At 55.8% G+C, this 21315-nt stretch overlaps 1 protein-coding gene across 3 annotated transcripts in view; it reads left to right on the forward strand.

The window, feature by feature from the left end:
- RFLNA (refilin A) overlaps positions 1–17887 on the forward strand; it is a 279104-nt gene extending 261217 nt beyond the window's left edge. For all 3 annotated transcript variants that reach the window (XM_081540485.1, XM_081540486.1, XM_081540484.1), the window contains 4 exons: positions 136–335; positions 2755–3077; positions 14453–14562; positions 16306–17887. In XM_081540485.1, the coding sequence (XP_081396611.1) occupies positions 185–335; positions 2755–3077; positions 14453–14562; positions 16306–16639 (918 nt within the window). In that variant the 5' untranslated portion in view covers positions 136–184 and the 3' untranslated portion in view covers positions 16640–17887. The remainder of the gene's footprint in view (positions 1–135; positions 336–2754; positions 3078–14452; positions 14563–16305) is intronic.
- Positions 17888–21315: the final 3428 nt, after the last annotated feature.

A 21315-nucleotide genomic window follows, 5' to 3' on the forward strand; every position in this document is an offset into this window, starting at 1 on the left:
GGAAACTAACGTCCTGAATAGTACATGGCCAAAAAAAAAAAAAAGGAAATGTCCTATACTCAGAAATCATGACAAATACTATTTTATTGCAATGTTTTACAATACAAAAAATTTTTACAATACAAAAAATTCCAGGTGAGCAACAGAGCAACACTTTAAAGAAAGTCAAGATAACTCTTCAAGGATGCAAGTCTGCCCCCTATGCCGGCCCCAGCCCCTCACCTGCCCTCGGTGGATGCTGCTGCCTGGGATAAGAAGCAGTCAGTTCTTGTCAAGGATTTTTCTCCAGAGCAGCCCAGCAGTGGATGCACGCTCTCTTCTGTGGACTCAAGTGGGTGAGCATTTGGGGAAAGTGCATCTTGGGACTTCCCTGGCCATCCAGTGGTTAAGATTATGAGTGTCCTTTGTAAGGGATATGGGTTCCATCTCTGGTTGGGGAACTGAGATCCCACATGCCTTGTGGTGTGGCCAAAAAAAAAAAAAATGAAGAAAAAGAAAGTGCGTCTTAATGTGTTCATGTTCTGGAAGGCACAGTCCCCCCACTTTTGTCCTGTGAATGATAAGTCACCCATGTGTTTCTGGTCAAGGAGCCCAAGGCTGAGGAATTCCTGTCTTGTCCAAGAATTGAAGCAAACAGTCAGCTGTTCTTTTTTTTTTTTTTTTCTCTAGAATGCTCCAGATATTCAAAGTTCTGTTTGGGCAGCAGACTGCCCAAGATCTTCCTGGCTGATATGGAAATGGGCTGTAAATTCATGATAACACGTCCCTCTATGTACCCCCCCCCCCGAAGGAAGCTACCCCACCCTTCTGTGCCTTCCTGGAATGAACCTCATCCTCACTACTGACAGCACCTTTGTCCTTGGTGTCCTCCACCTGAAAGGCTCACATGTGGTTATTCAGGACTCATCTTAAAATGTCACCTTCTCCGAGTCAACTTCCATCAGCACCCCAGCAAGAAACTGTCCTGCTGATGGTTCTTGCTGGCAGTTCCTTGTTAATTTCCTCCCTGAAACTCACAGTGTTGCTTCCCCCACTCATCACACTGGGCACCCCAGAGCTGGACTATCTTGCTTGTGGGTAGTTCTGAGGTTGAGCCAGGGCTGGGGGCACAGTGGGGGCTTGATCAACCCTGATGGGATGAACATGCTTGAAGGTGGTGCCTTCAGTTTGGGGATGTCTGAAGAGCAGACACCAAAGAGAAACTAAATTAGTGTGTCTGTGAGCACTCTCACACCTTCCCTGCCACCTCTGTCCCCTTAGCTAGAATATGAGCCTCTCCCACATTCCTTTGGTCCTTTCAAAGTAACCTGCAGGTACTCCTGGGTTCCCTGCTTTTAGAATGGAAGCTTGGATCACATGGAGGTGTTGTGGAGTGGCTGAGTGGGTGGGAGCTGAAAAGGTAAGGATCTCCTTTATCAGTCATCTGAAGTCCCCACTTTCAGAATGGAAGGCTGGCTCACCTGGGGATGATGTGGGAGTGTTTGTGTGGGTGGATGGGTGGGTGGGAGCTGGAAATGTAAGGACCCCCTTGTCAGTCACCTGAAGAAAGGGAAGCAAGTGCCTTCTCCCTTCCAAGGAAGGAAAACAGGAGAAAGATGGGTGAGACCTTTGTCAGCGAGCAAGAACCTGCTTGGAAGAAACTAGGCACACAGCGAAATGCTGGAGGATTCAGGACATGTTTCTCATCTCCTGCTCACCTCCCCCAGCCCCATTTTCACTCGGTGCTTTGCACCCGCAGAGGCCCAGGGTGTTGGCCTTGGATGATGGATGACGGAGACACAAGCACCCCTGGCCACTCGTTCCTGTCTTAGAACTTAAACAGAGGGGCGGACAGTCAGGTTGTAAAGAGAGGAGCCAAGGAACAGGTCTTGAGGCCTGGTGAGCGTTTAAGCATCTTGTTTTCGCCCCTTCTGTTGTAAGTTACAGACTTTCTAAAACAGAGATCTCTGAAGATTCTTTTACTGGGACTCTAGTGAGCGGGAGGAAACCTCGAATGGTCACATCAGACACGACTACTACTACAGCTGTTACTTAGGATGGCTTGAGGACCCCATGAATCACCCCCTAAATAAACACTGGGGTGTTTATTCCGGAGGCTTGTAGGGCTTCTCGGGTAGCTCAGATGGTAAAGAATCTACCTGCAATGCAAGAGACCTGGGTTCGATCCCTGGGTTGGGAAGATCCGCTGGAGCCGGGATGGCAACCCACTCCAGTAGTCTGGCCTGGATAATCCCCATGGACAGAGGAACCTGGTTGGCTACAGTCCATGGGGTCGCAAAAAGTCAGACACGATTGAGCGACTAAAACACACATAACGTCGAGCTGTGCAGTCCCCCTGGGCGCGGGCTAGTGGAGGCGCCGGCCGGGGCGGTTGCCCACCACGGAGGAGGCCGGGGGCGGGGTGGGCCGGGAGGAGGAGAGAGGAGGGAGGAGGAGGCGCCTAGAAAAGGAGGCGCGGCCGGGAAGGTGCGGAGAGGGCCCGGCGGCGGCGTGCGCCTCGGGCTGGGCCGGGCCGCGGGCTGTGGAGCGCAGAGACGAGGCCGGGCCCGGCGTGGCTGGAGCTCGGCCAGGGGCGGCGGGCAGGCGGCAGGCCCGGCGTGGCAGCGCGGCGCGGCAGCCGCCCCGAGCGCGCAGAGCCGGGCGCTCGACCGCCGGCCCCTCCTGGACGCGGCGCGCACGGCCCGGCCGGTCGGGGAACCCGGGGGCTCGGGGAGCCCCGGGGCCTGACGCGCCGCCTCTCTGCTCTGCCTGCAGGTCCCGGGCGCCCGCAGCCCTCGCCCCGCCGCCGCCCGCCCGCCGGCCCCGGGCCCCGGAGCGCGGTGGAGGAGCCCCCCGAGGAGCCGGGGGCCTGCGCCCCGCGCCCCCCAGACATGGTGGGCCACCTGCATCTGCAGGGCATGGAGGAGAGCCTCAAGGAGAAGAGCCGGGAGGGCGTGCTGGACAGCCCCGACTCCGGGCTACCCCCCAGCCCCAGCCCCAGCCCGCCCTTCTACTCGTTGGCGCCTGGCATCCTCGACGCCCGCGCGGGGGGCGCCGGCGCCTCCTCCGAGGCACCCGGACCCGGCGAGGCCAGAGCGGTAAGCACGCACCTTCGAGCAGAAAGGGGGGCAGTGCCCGCCCCCCCCTTCCCCCAAGGAGACGGGGTACTTCAGGAGCCGGGCCTGGGTTCCTCCCGGCATCCCCCCAGCCAGGAAGGTGTCCCAAGTGACAGCCATGCTCCCCGGGTGGGGATCGGGGCGCCTAGGTGGGGGTGGGCCAGCCTCGTCCCTGCAGACCTCTCCCTGGCTGCCGGCCTCTCTAAGGAGTCTTACTGTCAGCAGTAAAAGAACAAGGGGTGAGGACCGTCTGAAATTCTCAAAGAGGTTGGCTTCCCAGAGGTGAGCTGGAACCCCAAGCCGCAGCAATGGACCCAGGTTCCCTGTTTACTGTTCCCCTTGTGCTGCCAACGTGAAAGCCTTTTTTTTTTTTTAAACCAAACCCAGACAGGAACCCTTCCTCCTCGGGATTTTGAGGGATGTTGACGTGGAGTTGAGGCGGTGCCTGGGGAAGGCTGGAACCCCAGGTCCGGAGACGCAAGAGTTTTACCTCTTGCCAGAGGTGGTGGGACCTTCAGGTGGACTTCAGGGGTCTCCCCACTTGGTGGCTGGGCTGAGACTGGGTCCCCCCTACCCTACCCCTTCCCCGGCAGACAGGAGCCAAGCGGGCAGGATTGGGCGCCTTCTGATTTGGGGAATGACAAACTGGGATCTGGAGGCTGCTCACGGTCCCAGTGGCATCTCCCCGCTCTCGAGTTCTCTGCATGCTTTAACGGGTGTACTAGCACGACTCCAGCCTGGCACCACCTTCCTGGGGCCCCCTGCAGTGCCTGATCCCTCACAAGGCAGTAAATGCATCCTGCTCATTGGAAAATCTCCCCAGAACTGAAAGGAATGGTTATCCCACCTCCCGCCTACAGACAGGAATGTCACTGGTCACTTGCTCTTTGCTCTGGTGGGTCCCAAACTTGAGAGGGCATGGGAATCTCTGGGAGATTAAAAAAAAAATTCCCATACCTACCTCGTACTTCCAGACATTCTCATTTGATTTATTAGAGGCTGCGAACTGGACATCAGAATTTTTAACCCCAGCCCCCAGGCGATCCTAGTGCAGCAAAGTTTGGGAAACCCCTGTCTTAGACCAAAATCATGTGTTGAATTTGAACTTTGGTCTCTCTTTGTGGGTGAGGGGGTGGGAGAGGCGTTCCGGACTTCCAGGGATGGATAGGTGTGACCCCGGCTGTTGGCAGTGAAACTGATCCTGTTGTCCGAACGCGCCAACTTTCCTGCACGAGTGTCTCAGACTTGGCACGGTTGAATGGGGGTTATTTGGGCTGCTCGGGTTGGGACTCAGTCCCTCTGGTGTCCTACACAATGGAGCTTGGACGATAGAGGCAGAGAACCAGGCTTCCCCTTTACTCTTTGGGTCACCCAGAATTTGCCTTATAGAAGGTTTTCTGGATGCTTTTCCTGCCAGCCAGGGGCAGCCATAGGAATAGCGTGCCTGGCTTACTTGTCTTGGCTGTCCTGGTTGATTTTATTTTTCCCTCTCCTTGCTAACTAGATGCCAGGTATGGAACTGACCTGTGTCTCTAATCTTTTTAATTTGGCTTGAGGGCAAGACCTGGGGCTGTGTCTACACAGGTAATGACATCTGCGTTTAGACAGCCTTCCCAGGTGTTAAGAACTGTCCTAAAGCTCTTTACTTCTGCCAACTCATTTCATTTTCATGATATCCCTATGAAGTATGTAGGTGCTCTTGTTAGATCCATTTTCCAGAGGGGGAGACTGAGGCACAGAGAGGTTAGTGACTGCTGGATTAGAACCCAGGGAATTGGGCTCCAGAGTCTCTACCCTTAAACCTTGCATTATCCTACTTTTCATTGTGTGACTAATTATCTGTGTGGGTTTTAAAATTTTATTAAAAAATTTTTTTAAGCATACTTAATTTTTTAAATATTTTTTTTGTTTTTAAATTTTTTATTGGAGTATAGTTGATTGGGGGTTTCCCAGGTGGTGCCAGTGGTAAAGAACCCGCCTGCCAATACAGGAGACATAAGAGATGTGGATTTGATCCCTGGGTAGGGAAGATCCCTTGGAGGAGGAAATGGCAACCCGCTCCAGTATTCTCGCCTGGAGAATCCCTGGGACAGGGGAGCATGATGGGCTACAGTCCATAGGATCACAAAGAGTCAGACAGGGCTGAAGTGACTTAGCACACACACGCATGCACTGAGAATGCTTCCCAGGAGCAGATGTAGGCAAAAATACCAGCTGCCAATCTTGCACTAAAGGACAGAAACCTCTCCTGCATTTTGGAGCCTATGGTTTCAAATGCCCAGGAAGAGGCTGGCTGCATGCAGGGCTGGGTTTGCTTTGGCACCCGTGTGGGCCTGGGGTTCAGCCTGGGGTAGACATCTCTGTTCTGACACCCTATTCCCGGCACTGCCTTCCCGGTCAACATTGGTGCCACACGCCCCAGCGGGTGCAGGGGGGGTGGAGTGAGCTGCAGTTTTGTCCCCACCCCAGGTCACTGAGGTCCTCACAGGCTTGTCACTGTGTTTATTATGCTGGATGTGCATGTTAAATTTGCTCACCCTCTACAAAGAGGTCCCCTCTCCCCCTACTTTTTTGTGAATAAGTTAAACTTACCTTCTGGACAGTACCCCATGGATGTAGGGTAACTGGCTGGCTGCAACATTGCCCCCCAAGACCTAAAAGGCACTGGGGACCAGGCTGGGTGTGAGTGAACCCCCAACCCCCACCCTATCTTGACCATAGTGTTTTCTTTTTTCTTGCGCACTCTTTGAATCAAAGATGGTAATGTTTCTAGTAATTCTCAAGCCAAAGGAAGATCTGGGAATCATTCCACCAATACTTACTGAGCACCTACTGTATGTCATGCAGTTTTGGGGCTCGTGGGTGACACAGTGGTGAACAAGATGTTCAAAGCTGGTCCCTACCCCCATGGAACTGGCATTCTAGAATGAGAGAGACACTCACCAACTTAAATACATGATACAATGCTAGACAGATTGTTAAGTGCCCTTAAAACAAAGAGCAGGGTGCGAGTGGACAGGAAAGTCAGGGAAGTGACAGTTAATGGAAACCAGAAAACTGAGAGTGGCCCTGGTGTGTCAGTCCAAGGGAATGGCCAGTGCAAAGGCCCTGAGGCAGGAGCAAGCCGGCCTGGTCGAGTTGCCGCGGTGAGGCCGTCCGAGGCCATTATGAAGACTTGTAGACTCAGCTGAGGCCAGAAAGTAAAATTCCATTTGGTCTTTTAGAAATGGACTTGTGACTGTTTTATTTTCATTTTTTGAGAGCCTCATGAGTTCCCAGACTCCCCCAGATTTAGAAACCCAAATCAGAGACTTGACTGAGAGGGGCCTGTGTGGAACAGGCTCTATGGAGGGTGGAAGGAGGTCTCATCTCCATGCGGTGGGGCCCCGCTCACCTGCAGGACACCGGGACAGCCGAGGCTGCCTGCTGGGCCAGCCAGGCTCTGCCTGTCAGCTGCGTTCATCCTTCGAATATTTAAGCCAGGCGGGGTGAGGGATACAGCTAGGAACAGGACAGAAGCCGTCTGTACCACCTTTAAGCTCCCAGGCCCTGGCCCGCCAGCTCTCGTGTACTTCCTCCTTCCTGTCCTCCCTCCTGCTTCCTGCTCCCTGTCCTGCCTGGAGGAGCTGGGGGACTCTGGGGGCATCGTGGGGAGAGGCTTATGTCGCCAGGAGGGCTGAGTGAGTGTGTGTGGCAGACACCCACCCCTCCAAGTTAACCTGGGCAGTTCAGGCAACTAGCCCTGTCCCCTCTTTACCACCCTTAGGGAGAGCTCATATGGCATTGGGATCTCAAGTCATGATCTCTGGGTGCCCACTGGAGGGGACAGCCACCATGGGGTGGGGGAGATGAGAGATTACCCACCTGTGGCAGATGAAGGGCTCGCCCCTCTGTGACCAGAGGTGGCGGTCTGAGCCGTTACCCCTCAGATACAGATGTGGATCCTCCAGCAGCCAGTGTTGTGAGCCCCGTCACCCTCATCTCATATCCTGGGGTCTGTTTATACATCGAGTGTATGCCTGAGTGGCCTGCTGGAGAATTTCCCGAAGGACGAGGTGCTGGTTCCCTGGCTTCTGAGGGAAGCCCCTGGGGCCAGATGCAGGTAGAATTGGTGTTGGGGAGTGGGCTGTCTTTGCCCCATCCTTGAAAATTTCCTGGGGCTGCCACCCTGCTCTTGGAAATCTTAGTCACAGCCACCTCTTAGGATCTTGGCTGTGTGCCCCAGAGCCCTCCACCCCAGGACACTTGGATTTTCTCATTTCTCTGTTTCTGGTCTGTGATGATGAAACCAAGGATGAGGGCAGAGAGGGAAGGGAGTTGGGAATTTCGGCAGTTAGGGCCCAGGATTGGGAAGGATGTATGGACAAATGAATGGATGGATGGATGGATGGATGGACAGATGGGAGGATGGGCAGATGAGTGCATTCGTGGACAGAAGGATGGATGGACAAATGGATGGATGAATGGATAAATGGACAGATGGGTGGATAAATGGACAATGGGTAATAGATGGATGGATGGACACATGGATGGATAGATACATAGACAGAAGGGTGGATGGGTGGATGGATAGATGGATGAATGGGATGGACAGACAAGTGGATGGACAAATGAAGAGAAAAATGGAAGGTTAGGTGGATGGACAGGCTGACTGCGATGACAAGGTTAGCCTCCTGGCCTCCTAGCAGGCCCACAGGTGTGTCCCTGACCAGCACGGTTGCCTGAGCAGGATCAGAGGAAAGAGATCCAGGTGTGTCAGGCCACGGAGGGAGGAGCCTGTGTGAAGGAAGAAAGGCTGTGAGGAGCCAGAAACCCTGGCACCTCCTTTCAGCCCCCATCTGCTTAATCCTGGACAAAGCGGCCTCCAGTGGAAACCCAGCGACCTCTCTGACAGCCCCGCTGCTCTGTGAAAGGCTCACCTGTCTGAGAAGCTCCGCTTGGAGCTTTAGTGTGAAAAGAAGACAAATAAGCCCTCACCCTGCCAGATGCTCTGGGGGTGAGGGAGCGATCAGGAGCCACCATCCTGGGAAAATGCCACCAGGCGGAGGGGGCACCCGGAGATGGATCTGTCCTTTTTGCCCTTGGGACTCCTGGCCTCCCTGTCGGGGGAGGGATATAGTACAAAGGGGCTACAAGTCTGAGACCGAGGTGTCAGCAGGTCCACCGTCCCTCCAAAGGTTCTAGGGAAGAATCCATCCATGCACCTGTCCCAGCTTCTGGTGGTGGCCGCTAGCCTTGGTGTGCCTTGGCTTGTAGACACACGGCCCTGGCCCCGTGTGACCTTCTTCCCTCTGTATATCCTGTGTCCAAAGCTCCCTCTTTTTATAAGGACACCAGCCGTAGTGAATCAGGCCCCATCCCCACCCAGTGGGACCTCATCTTAACTTGATCTTCCTTACTTAAAGACCCTATTTCCAGAGAAGGTCACACCCCCAGGTCCCAGCAATTAAGACATGAATACACTTTTGCGGGGGCTCCCTGGTGGCTCAGACAGTAAAGAATCTGCCTGCAATGCAGGAGATCTGGGTTCAATCCCTGGGTTGGGAAGATCTTCTCGAGAAGGGAATGGCAACTCACTCTAATATTCTTGCCTGAAGAATCCCACGGACAGAGGAGCCTGGTGGGCTACATACAGTCCATGGGGTCGCTGAGAATCGGACAGGACTGAGTGACTCATGCACACACATACTTTTGTGGGGGTCACAAGCCAACCCAGCACCCTCCTGCTTGCTTGGGCCCCTCTGGTCACTTGTCTTGGGGAGCAGGCCCGGCCTTCAGCCCCACCTCTGACCTGTGATCTATGGCTTTGCTCAGGTTCACTTTCTGAGTGTCAGCTCCTGGACCATTTGGGGTCTCCTTGGCTCCCCCGGCCTGGCCCCATTCACTTCCTCTGTTGTGCCATGTTGTGCAACTAGCCCCGTCCCACACCACCAATTGACCACCAATCCCCAAGGCCTTTCATAAAAAGGATGAGGATTCTTGGGGCATAAATAACCCCTTCTTGAATCGCTTTCCTCATGGGTGAAGGTTAATGTCCACCTTAGCCCACCATGGGAGGTTTTGGTCTCAACTCCCCAAACACGCTGAAGATCATCAGTTTAATTCTGATCGCAATAGAAACCATGGCCACCAGTTAGGTCAACAGCCTTGAGAAGGGCCATTTCAGCCCTCACAAAGGTTCCCCATGGCTTTGATGAGGATGCCCCGCCTCCATGCCAGTGTGGGGTCTCCCTGGGCCCTTCCTCCTGCCACTCACTCTCCACTGATGGGGGCTTGATACCCCGTGACTGAGCAGAAGGTTTCGTGGGACACATGTGGCTCTAGCCACATTCCATGCAGTGGCGGGTGGGGGACCGCCACGGGTCACCCAGGCTGGGGACAAACAGCCCTGTGCTGTCCCTAGCTGTCCCTGCCAGCCAGGCTGGGACCCCTGGTCGGGCTGGGCTGTCGTCACACCACATGGAGCTCTTACAGCCCTGCAGCGCTTATCTTTCGTTGCCGTCCTGTGGGCCGTGCTGTGTATAGCAACCAGAGACGGGGAGCGCTCCAGACGCCTATGTGTATTTTTACTTCTAGTATTTATCCTCGCACATGAATCACTGGGCGAGGCGGGTGGGGCCTGGTGGGCAGAGGGCAGCCGCGACCCACTGCTCTCTGGGTCCTGCTTTCTCTGAAGTCCTCCCTGGTCCCCACACAGACGCCCTGCCTGCCCAGGAGACCAGGGAGCCAGGCCGGCCCCCTTCCCAGGCTAGAATGGGGCTCTTCTGGTCCCCAGAAGGAGTTGGGGGCTGGTCCAACTGTGTTACCTTCCTAGGGTGGGGGGTGTGGTGTCTGGGAGATGCAGATCCAGCCTTCAGCCTCTCTGCTCCTCTGCCCCGAGACTCAGCTGCTTTTCCTCTGGCCCTGCCCCCCCAGAGCTTCAAAGGACCCTGAGGAAACTAGCCAGCCTGCACCCAGGCACCCCAGACTGTGGGCCTCACAAATGGCACCATCCCATTATACAGATGAGAAAGCTGAGGCACAGTGAGCAGGTTCCCTGGGTGCAGGGGTCTCTTGGTGGGTCCTCTTCAGAGTGGAGCAAGCACCTGGGCCTTTGGGGGAACAAGCTGGCCTGTGGCTGCACCCAGGGCTGGGGAGTGGTGAGGGGAGCAGGGTGCCTGAGAGTGTTCTTCGCTCCAGGTGGCCTGGGCCAGGCGAGCAGGTGCGGCAGCAGAAGGGGTCCCGTGGGCCCATGAGCCCAGCCGTCTCCGAAGCCCACCCTCACCCTGGTGGCTCCCATGGGAGTGGTCGGGGGATGGGGGGGTTGGGTGAGCTGCTCTTGCAGGGTCAGCGGCAGCTTGCCTTCCTGGCCCGCTGCTGTAGCTGCAAGACTGAGCCCCGAGCTTCCAGGGCGAGGCGGGCAGCTGTGGGGCATCTAGGAGCTGCACAGGTCCCTGGAGCCCTGCGAGGGTGGCCTTCAGCTGTCCTGTGGCCCAGGTTGGTGGATGCCAGCCTCCATGTGGGTTTTCAGTGGCTTCCCCCAGCTCTTGTATGGCACTCCCGGGTGGGATGGATTTTAGCTGCTTTTTACCGTGGCCCTTGGGACAATGATGCCCAGAGCACCAGCTTCCTGGCCCAGCCTGTGAAGTCAGCCTAGTCTCCTCTGCTGGCAGCCAGTCAGGGAGTGAAATCTGGCCAGAATAGGGCCCCAAACATGCACTCGGCTCTCATCAGGAGGCTTGAGTGAACCTGAGAGGGATGGTGATACCTGGTTCTTCTTCTGTTGCTGCTGCTGCTAAGTCGCATCAGTCGTGTCCAACTCTGCGCGACCCCATAGACGGCAGCCCACCAGGCTCCTCTGTCCCTGGGATTCTTCAGGCAAGAACACTGGAGTGAGTTGCCATTTCCTTCTGCAACCCGGTTCTTCATTACCTCCCAAAGAAGTACTCCCTGCTTCTGAGCTTAGGAACTGTTCTTTCGTAGGGGTGGGAATGGGGGTAGGGTAGGGGTGGGTGATGAAAACCAGTAGCAGGCTACCCCTTCCTCCCTCTACCCTTCCACCTAGACGCTGCCGAAAACCTTAGCACCCACATCCACGGCCCCTTGCAGGCCTGCATCATCCTCTCTCCTCTTCTGTGTCCATAAGACGAACCCTGGGAGGCACTGTGATTCACCCAACCCACACAGGATCTGGCTCACAGTAGGGTGTTCATCACATAGTAGGTGCTCGGAAAACCACTGCACACATTGTGGAGAGTGCCATACTTTGAATAGGGAATGGCTCACCACTCCAACGTTCCTGCCTGGAGAATCCCATGAACAGAGGAGCCTGGTGGGCTACAGTCCATAGGGTCACAAAGAGTCAGACACGACTGAGTGACTAACACATTCACCTTCATACTTCAGAGAGTCTTGGGGGGAGAAAGTATGATTTTTATGAACATCAAATCATGGAGTTTTTTAGCTGCGGTCAGTGCTGAGTTCACAGAGCCATGGAGGACACCAGAAGTTCCAAAATCTTGTCACTTTTTACATTATTTTCTTTCTTTAAAGTGTTGACTGTGCTGCATAGCTTGTGGGATCTTAGTTCCCCGACCAGGGATTGAACTCGGGCCCTTGGCAGTGAGTATGGAATTTTAACCACTGGACCACCTGGAAATTCCCATCACTATTTTATTTTTAAACTTAAATCTGCTGAATGATGCGTGCTTGCTTCTGGCAGGTTGGAGCAGGGTTGTCTCAAGCTTAAAAAGGGGGCGTGGCTTGACCTCTCTCTGGAGAGGAACCTCCACCCCTGCCTCTTGACCCTTTATGAAAAGCATTCAGAATACAAGCCCACTCTTACACGGAGCTTCCTCAGTGCCAGACACAGTCCCACTCATTTACACACTTTGAATCCTTCAGTCCTCACTACAGCCTATGAGGCAGGTGCTCCCGTCACCCAACTTCGGGGACCAGGAGGCTGCAACCCTGAGTGAGGAGGTGCTTGCCAGGTCACATGATGTATTGGCCCCCTATCGCTGCTCTAACAAATGGCCACACACATAGTGGCTTAAAACAACTCGGACTTTATACCTTACAGTTCTGGGGACTTCCCTGGTGGTCCAGTGGTTAAGAATCTGCCTACCAATGCAGGGGACATAGAGTCTATCCTTGATCAAGGAACTAAGATCCCACATTGCCATGGGGCAACCAAGCCCACACGCCACAACTAGAGAAGACAGTGACACAATTAAGAGCACGTGTGCTGTGAGAAAGACCCAGCACATCCCAAAATAAATAGGTGAAATCAAAATAAATTTAAAGAATACCTTACAGTTCCAAAGGTCAGCCGTCTAAAATGGGTCTCACAGGCTATTAATAAAAGCAAGGATTTGGGCAAGGCGTCCTTTCTGGGGGCTTCCCAGCTGGCACGAGTGGTAAAGAACCTGCCTGCCAAAGCAGGAGATATAAGAGATGTAGATTTGATCCCTGGATTGGGAAGATCCCCTGGAGGAGGGCACGGCAACCCATTCCAGTATCCTTGCTTGGAGAACCCCCATGGACAGAGGAGTCTGGCAGGCTACAGTCTATAGGGTCGCATAGAGTCGGACACAACTGAAGCGACTGAGCACACACCCACACATCCTTTCCAAATGCTCTAGGGGAGAATCCTCACCTTTCCCACCTTCTAGAGGCTGCCCACATTCCTTGGCTGGTGGTCCCATCCTCTGTCCTTAAGACAGCAGCATAATGTCCTCAATCTCTATATCTCTGACCTCCTCCCTCTCTCTTTCGCTTATAAGGACCATTGTGATGATGGGAGAGGAGGAGTGGGCACTGGATACTCCGTGACAGTCTTCCCATCTCAAGATCCTTAATCACACCTACGAAGTCCCTTTTGCCCTGTAAGGTTGCACGTTCCCAGGAACTGGGCATTAGGACCTCACATTTTGGGAGACATTATTCCACCTGCCACACCCAGCAAAGGAGAGATGGGGCCACCCTGAGGACAGCTGCTGGGTTCCTGTGGGGAACCCCTTCTTCGTCCAAGTCTTGGGTATTTTCTTCCTGTGGTCCCTCATCGGCCCCTGTTCTGAGGACACTGATCAGCTGAGGAGGGGGCTTCGGTGACCACATCCATAGGCAGATGGCAGATTAAAAGACAGGCGTGGGGCTGACTCAGGGGCTCACAAGTGTGTGGGGAAGCGGGGTGCTGCTTTGCACGTGTGAGATCCCACCTTTGGACAGCACAGGGTCTGCAAGGTGCCAGGCACTGGGGGCAGAGTGATCCTCTGGTCCTGAATCTTAAGGAGCTCATGGTCTGGGCGTGACAGACACACAAAGGGGTCACAGCAATGGAGACCAGCAGGTGGGAGTTCCAGGGACCCCACAGAGGACGATCAGGAAGACCGGAAGCTGGTTTCTGAGTTGTCACCTTAGGCCAAGTGAGAGAGAAAGGGAAGAGCGTTCCCATTAGCAGGAACAGCATAAGCCAAGGTGCAGAGGCAGCCTGGGGCGTGGCCAAGGCTAGCGGAATATGGGCCTGTATGGGAGGCTCTGTGATCCTGTGCATAAGGGCAAGCTTGCTCTGAGCACAGGGTGACCGGTCAGGTCTTGGGGCTGCAGCGCCAGTCGTGTGGGCGTGAGAAGCAGTGGGGGAATGTGGGCGAGGGAACAGGCTCTGCAGCTAGACCACCAGCTCTGCCCTTTCCTAGCTGTGTGGCCTCAGGCAAGTTACTTGGCCACTCTGGGCTTCAGTTTTAGCATCTATATAATTGGGATGCTAGTAACAGCTCCGTCCCATGAGTGAATGAATGGATACGTGGGGGGCTCAGGGCAGTGCCTGGTACAGTTTGCACTCGAAGAGTGTCCACTGCCGTGATCCCTCCTCATCCGGGTGAGGTCAAAGAGGACCTTGCGAAGGATTTGAACGAGGGACCCACAGCCATGCACCAAGAAGGGCTGGGAACTCTTGCCTTGATGAGTGCGGTTTTCAGCCCATCGCAGAGCTCTGTCCTGCCATGTCACCCTGGGGCACAGCTCGCATGGCTTGGGCTCAGGGGCTCCTTGAGAGAGTTCTACAGGGCTCTGAGCCTGGCTCTTGGGGCTCAGGTGGGCTGGTCGCTGTAGAAAGAGGCCATGACCACGTCCCCTTATAGTGATGCCTGAGAACCGGGTGGTTGGGGGGGCAGGCCCGTGGGTGAGTGGGCATCAGAGTGCTTGGATTCCACAGAGGGAGGCTGGGGTGGGCTTCCTGATGGACCCCGCAGAAGCAGGCTTCCAGAAAAGCCAGGACTGGAAGGGTGTAGGGAGCTCCTCTTGTGTCCAGCAGGGAGCTGAGGCCATAGTGCCGAAGGGCTGCTCACATGACCCTGCGTCCCTGGCTCTCCCCACAGCCCCCCACCCACCCGCCGAGCACCCCGGCGCGAGAGATGAGGCCCCGGATGCTGCCTGTGTTCTTTGGGGAGAGCATTGAGGTGAACCCAGAACCCACACCGGAGATCCGGTGAGTGGGGCTGCTGGGCTGGGTAGGAGTGGGGTGGGGGTGGGGGTGGGATGGGTGGGGGGCCAAGATGGGGGTCTCGGCAGGTTCCCCTCACTCTAGGCAGCCCTTCTGGGTGATGCTCCCTGAGGAGGCATGGCTGTGATTTGGAGAGACTCTGCGGCCTTTGCTGTCCACACCCTCCATCTCCCCGTCCCAGGCCCACATTTGGCCATTTCCACACTGACCTTCACCTCCAACCTGGCTGATTGTTATTTTAAATTTGCCCCTTTATCCCCCAAGGAGCCATTGCCCTGAAGTGTATTAGGTGCCCTCCCATGCACAGGATATCTCAAGTGGCACCTGCACTTCTGAGTTAAGGTGACCAAAGACCTTGATGCTGGGAAAGATTGAGAGCAGAAGGGGGCAACAGAGGATGAGATGGTTGGATGGCGTTACCGACTCAATGGACATGAGTTTGAGCAAACTCTGGGAGATAGGTGAAGGACAAGGAAGCCTGGAGTGCTGCAGTCCATCGGGTCACAGAGTCGGACAGGACTGAACAACAACCCCACCCCCAGGAGCTTTTCTCCAGCCATCTGCCCTCCTGGGAGGGCTTCTGGGGCTCAGGCTTCCAGAAGGTGGAGTCTAGGGTCCGTGGGTCTGGCCCCCGTATCCACGGGATGCTCAGATGGATTTGTTCACATCACTCTAGCTTGGCCAGGGGTGTGGGACCCACTGCCTCCTCCAGCTCTGGATATGATCTCAGCCTGAAAAGTTCTCCCTTTTAGTTTTTATTATCAGAGGCCCCAGCCAGGGTGGTTGTGGACTGCCTGGGCTCTTGGGAGTCTGCTTCCCCCCCCCCCGCATGGATCACCTGTGGGATCCAGTGGGGAAGGAGACATGTGAAGCCCCTCTACTCCGCACCATCCCCCCCCCCATCTCCCTGGAGATTTACCTTCCAGTGTGATGATCTGGGAGCAGAGCTGGGGGATGCTGAGCAGTTGGCCACTCATAGAGGGGTCACCCCTGGAGGAGGGCATGGCAACCCATTCCAGTATTCTTGCCTGGAGAATCCCATGGACAGAGGAGCCTGGCAGGCTGCAGTCTATGGGGTCGCAAAGAGTCAGACACGACTGAGCGACCAAGCACAGGGCAGGGCAAGGGGCTCACTCATCTAGATGAGCCGACGCTACTCTGGGGGAACTTATTTTGATAAAATTTCAAACGTAAAGAAAGTTGCAGTGAGAGTATAGGGGACCCTGGTTGAACTGATTCCTTATTGTTTCCATGTTGCCTCATTGGCTTGAATATCCACACGCTCTCACTCATTCTACATAAAGGAAACTTTTTTCTGACCCGTTTGAGAGGAGGATGACGACATCCTGACCTCGAACCTCTAAATAACTCTGGCCGGTGTCCTTCCTGAGAACAGGGACATCCTCTCACATAATGACGGCCCGCTTGCCAAAATCGGACCAGCTAAAGCTAAAAACACGACCACTGCCTAGTCCAATTCCGCCCATTGTCCCCAAATATCCTTTTATGGCCTATTTTTAATCCCAATGCAGGATCCCGCCAGGGGCACGTGTGGCATGTAGTTGTCCCGTTTCTTGAGTCTCCTCCGAGTCGGCAGGGTCCCTTCTTTGTCCTTTTGACCTTGACATTTTGCAAGAGCCCAGGCTGCTCCATGTTCACATTGCCCTCCGATCGTGACCTGATGACTGCCCGGCCCTGAGCTCACCCCCTTGTCCTCCCCTCCACCAGCTGCAATTCTGAGGTCAAGTATGCATCGGAGAAGCACTTCCGGGACAAGGTCTTCTACGCGCCGGTGCCCACGGTCACGGCCTACAGCGAGACGATCGTAGCTGCCCCCAACTGCACTTGGCGCAACTACCGCAGCCAGCTGACCCTGGAGCCACGACCCCGCGCCCTGCGCTTCCGCAGCACCACCATCATCTTCCCCAAGTGCGCCAGCAACTCCTTCCGCACCACCCTGCACCTCAGCCTGGGCCAGCCCCGCTGCTGGTTCACGGCCAGCGTGCAGCTGCGGCTGTGCCCGTGCCCTGGGCCTGGCCTCCCGGGCCCCGTGCCGCTCTGACCCACAGCCCAGCCCCGGTGGCGGTGGCGTCGGCGGCGAACCAGGGCCATCCCTGGGGTGGCCGGAGGATGGACTCCGCTATCGGGAGGGACCCTGGGCTGTGTCTTACCCTGGCCGCTGGGGCTCACCCAATAAACACATCTATTTTATCAGCACCTATGTGGGGAGGCAGCTTGGGCCTGGCTCTCGGAGGAGCAGGGGGCAGGGGCAGGTGGACAGGCAGCGATGGAGAGAAGAAGGCACGTGTCCTTGGCTGCCCCTGAGGGGGGGACACCTCGAGCATCGGCAGGATGGAGGCATCTCAGCCTTGGCCACACGGGAGGGAAGAAGGGGGCCATTCAGACACCCAGCGGCCCTGGAGGGGGCTGTTTCCAAAGCGAGCCTTTCAAATGCATGCAGCTTAATGCCCAGAATCTTGGCTGGCAACCTCCAGCGGATGGTGGGCCAGGAGGCTGGGTGAAAGCTGGAGGCCGATGCCAGGGCTGGAGTGGGCTGTGTTTGGGGAGCCGCCAGGAGGAGCCCTGCCTACTCTGTCCCGGTGCCTGTGCCCCAGGGCAGAGGATGGAAGGCCCAGCCCATCTGCACCGCAGCCTTTCAGCTCCGTGTTCAGAGCCTCACCCGCAGGGCAGCCTGCTAACATCTGCCCACCGACACCTTCAGGACCAGGACTTGGGAACATCAGAGCTCTCCAGCCAGGTGCCAAGGGGAGGCATCTAAGTGCTTGGAAATCACCACCACCACCTGCCAGCCGTCAGCTTAAAGGGATTCTGTGGGGCCTGGTTGCCCTCGCTCAGGCCTCCGGCTCCTAAAGGGATGACTCGGCAATGGCCGGCAAGGGCTCGCTGCACACGTGCAAGGTCAGGGAGGAAGATGGGAGACCCCTGTGCTCCCCGGGAAGAGCCAGGACATGTGGGGGCCGAGGCCACGACCTGGGGCTGCTTGGCACCAGTGCCCCAGAAGCCCCCCAATGTGGCCGCAGCGATGCCTTCAGACTGGAGGTGCCTTCAGACTCCACTTAGGTGGAGGCTACCCTGACATTCCCCTGGCTTCCCCCCTAAGATGGGGTTTTAGCTCCCTCGCTGGGGAGAAGGGCAACTGGGAGCTCACGTTCAGGAGAGGAAAGGTGACTGATGTATTTTTGTATAACTACACAGACTGTGCGTGGTCTCTCCACAAAGATGCTTTCTGATTAACAAAGAAATAACTTAAGAAACGACTGATTATCTTAATAAAATGTGCAAACTCAAAGAGGTTCCCTCTTCCATGCTTCCGAGACCTTTGGATCCCCCGGGAGCGGGTGGTATTCACAGGCCCACGGTCCCTCCTGGCTGCTCACAGGAACAGGAAGGTGCTCGGAAGGGTCAGAGCCCTATGCTAGCATCCCTTTCCCCATAGAGAACTTCAGGGTTCACCAGCTCCACCTAGGAGCTAGGAAATTAATGCAGAGGCTCAGGCCCCACGCTGGGACTTGGTCTGGGGGTGATTCCAAAGAAATTCCTGGCAATCTGAATTGATGCTTCCATGCTTTACCCTATATGCCAGCCCTCAACGCCCACAGACCCCCAGAGCCGCTGTATCCCTGGAGAAGGGCCCATGCTGCCTCTGCAAAGCAGGTCTTGACCATGTTACATCTTCTCCCCATCTGGTCCACATCCTTAGAGGGGCCTCTGAGGCCCCAGATTGTGAACGAGGAGGGCATTCAGCAGCCTTAGGATAGTGTTCTCTTTTGAGTAGGGGAGTGCTGGTGTCTTTGCAGTGGGCTTTCCCGCTGGCTCAGCGGTAAAGAATTCGCCTGTAATGCAGGAGACCCAGGTTCGATTTCTGGGTTGGGAAGAACCCCTGGAGAAGGAAATGGCAACCCACTGCAGTATTCTTGCCTGGAGAATCCCATGGACAGAGGAGCCTGGCAGACTACAGTCTGTGGGGTAGCAAAGAGTCGGACATGACGGAAGCAACTGAGCACGCACACTTGGTGCCTTTGCAGGGGCTCCAGCCTTGATGGAGGATGGTCTCTAACAAGGAGGAGGGGTAAGGCAAGAGGGCAGGGCCAAGGGACAAGTTCATGTCACCCAGAGAAAGAACCTTGAGGCCTCGGCTGCTTGGGGAGGACAAACAGGGCGCAAACACAGCGTTGGGGCTTTGTGCAGACACGCACGTGTGCTGAGGTCGCATTGCTGGCACCAGGCAAATTCAACTGAGTTCACTTTCCAGTCACAACTCTGATCTCCCCACTTGGAAGGAAAAATGGGTTGGGCTTCCTGACATGTGCAATTATGGTGCCAACAAACCTGGTGACCTTGGAGATGTCCCAGGGGTCGCCGTTCAAGAAACAGCTTCCGGGGTGTGTAGTTAGCTGACGGCTTCCAGTCACAGAGCACAGGGACAGGACCCCTCCGACGGGTGTCTTGGCTCTTGGTTGACTGAGGCTGGATCCCTGCCAGGTCCTGCTTCCTGCCTTTGTCTTTCACAAGTGTCACCCCCGATAGGCCTCATACCCCCGCCCCAACCATCTCAGTACCTCCCCAAGGACCTGGGTAGCACTTGTGTCTCTGAGAATCAAGCAAGACCATCTCCTTGGACCATGCAAACAGCTTCCATGTTCCCTGATGACCTTGGAACTCCAGCCTGCTTCCTTGTATGGCCGGGGTTCCAAGAGGCCCACCCTGTGGGAAGGAGTAAGAGGGGTGCAGGGGTTGCAGCCATAAGACCCTCAAGCACACCCCGATTTTCCTCTAGAGAAGCTGTGTGTCCTACCAGAACCCAGAGGACTTGGAGGCCAGCAGAAAGTGGTGCCCGCTTCATCTGGGACCTGACCCAACCCTTGGGACTACTACCCCCGAAATAGAGCCTGGAGGCTGGTGTCCCCGCTACCTAGACTCAGCGTGCTGCCTGCAGAAGGCGCTTTGGTCTTCTGTCCTCCCCTCAATGCTCCCCGGATCCAGGTGCACTGGGCAAGCCCTTAGGGGTGGGCAGAGTTTGGTCACTAAGCCCCCTGGGAGGGGAAGATCGACATGGAAGGGCACGGTGGCTGGAAAGAGTCTCTTGCTTTACTTCTCTGAGCATCTGCAAAATGGGCACGTGATTTCACCTCCCTGGTGGCTGGGACAGTGAGAATCCATGCTGGTAAAGCTTTGGCTGCAATTGAATCAAGCTGGGACCATCTTGGGGGCGGGTCAGGGCGTCCATCTCTCATGCAGGCACAGAAACACTCCCCAGGTTGGAGGACTGGCTCTGGCCCCACACACCCATCCTGACCCCCTTCACTCGGCTTCTTCTGCTGTCACCCCAGCCAGTCTCTGGGTTCATCACACTCACAGGCCTCAAATCCAACTCGGCAGCCTCTGCCCACCTACAAACAGGTGCCCTGTCGGCAGTCTCAATCCCTCCCACCCTTAGTGATGCTACCAACAGCGGCCCTGGCAGCCGACATGTACACGGACCGCCTTCCCTGCCTGCAGACGGCCTGATCCTGCTGTCAGCATTTTTTTGCATTTAATCTTCCCAAGGAGGCTGTGAGGTAGCTGGTTAGACATTCTAATGAGGAAGTGGGACCTGGCCAAACTCCAGAGGGGTGAGATGGACAGACGTGTGACCTGTCGTGTGACCGTCACAGCTGACCCTTCCCCGGCTTCCCGGAGAAGGCATGAAGACAGACACATCTCCTTTGATGGCCCTCCTTGTACTTCTAAGGGCTCCCTCCCACCAGCTGCCAGCGATCAAGTCAGTCACACCCCGTCCGGGTAATATGCAAATAAGTCACTGTCTCTTGGACACCTGGTGTTTGCCCTCCCCTCTCTCTCCTTTCCTCACAAACCCGTTCATGTCTTTTTTCATGGCCTTACCCCACCAACTCCTGTTCAGGTGGGTAAACTGTGTCTACAGAACTACATAACCCATCTCTGAGTTATTCCTCCCAGCAATATCATTATCCCATTTTACAGGTGGGGAAACCAAGGCACAGAGGGTTCAAATGGCGTGGCCAGGGTCACACAGCCATTAAGTGGCAGCTGGGCCCACGGTCCATCCTTACTCGCAGGCTACACCACCTCCCTCTTGCCTGCCTCATAAGTGGCCTGGCCCCTTGATGGGGGCCGTTCCTGAGGCAGTTGGTCTCTGTCCTGGCCCCACACTAGTCTCCTGGCCTGTTTTCCCCTCAGCACCCAGTAGCCTCACAAGCCAATAAGCTCCACTTTCAGAAAATCAGCCCATCATCTTACAGGGCGTTGCTTGTTCTGTCTCAGAAATTCCAGGGCCCCCACACTGTCTCCACCCACCCTGGCCTCCTAAATGCCTGGGCTGGATCTCACCTCTCAGCCTTTGCCTGCACAGGTTCCTTCCACTCAGCACATCCCTTCCCCAAGAACCACCACCTCCAGGAAGCCGCCCTGATTGTTCCAGGTCAGTTGTCACAGTGTCTGCGTCACCTGGGCCCAGGAAGGCATGTCCTGAGCCAATCTGAGTACCTTGGGGACCAGCCCATTCCTTCCCTCCCTGTGATGGCAGCTCTTCAGGCTAGTGGGCTGGGCCTTCCTCTGCAGAGCCGTCTGTGGTCTTACTAGAGACCACCTGGCTTGAAGGAAATGAAGGGACTGGGTTCTAGCTCCAACCTTGGGTACCATCCCCACCATCAGGAGGGCTGCAAATCACCTGCATCAGGAACAGCTGGGCTGCTGGAT

This window comes from Giraffa tippelskirchi, chromosome 11 (genome assembly GCF_054371585.1).
Source record: "Giraffa tippelskirchi isolate mGirTip1 chromosome 11, T2T-mGirTip1v1.2.pri, whole genome shotgun sequence".
Classification (NCBI taxonomy): Eukaryota; Metazoa; Chordata; class Mammalia; order Artiodactyla; family Giraffidae; genus Giraffa; species Giraffa tippelskirchi.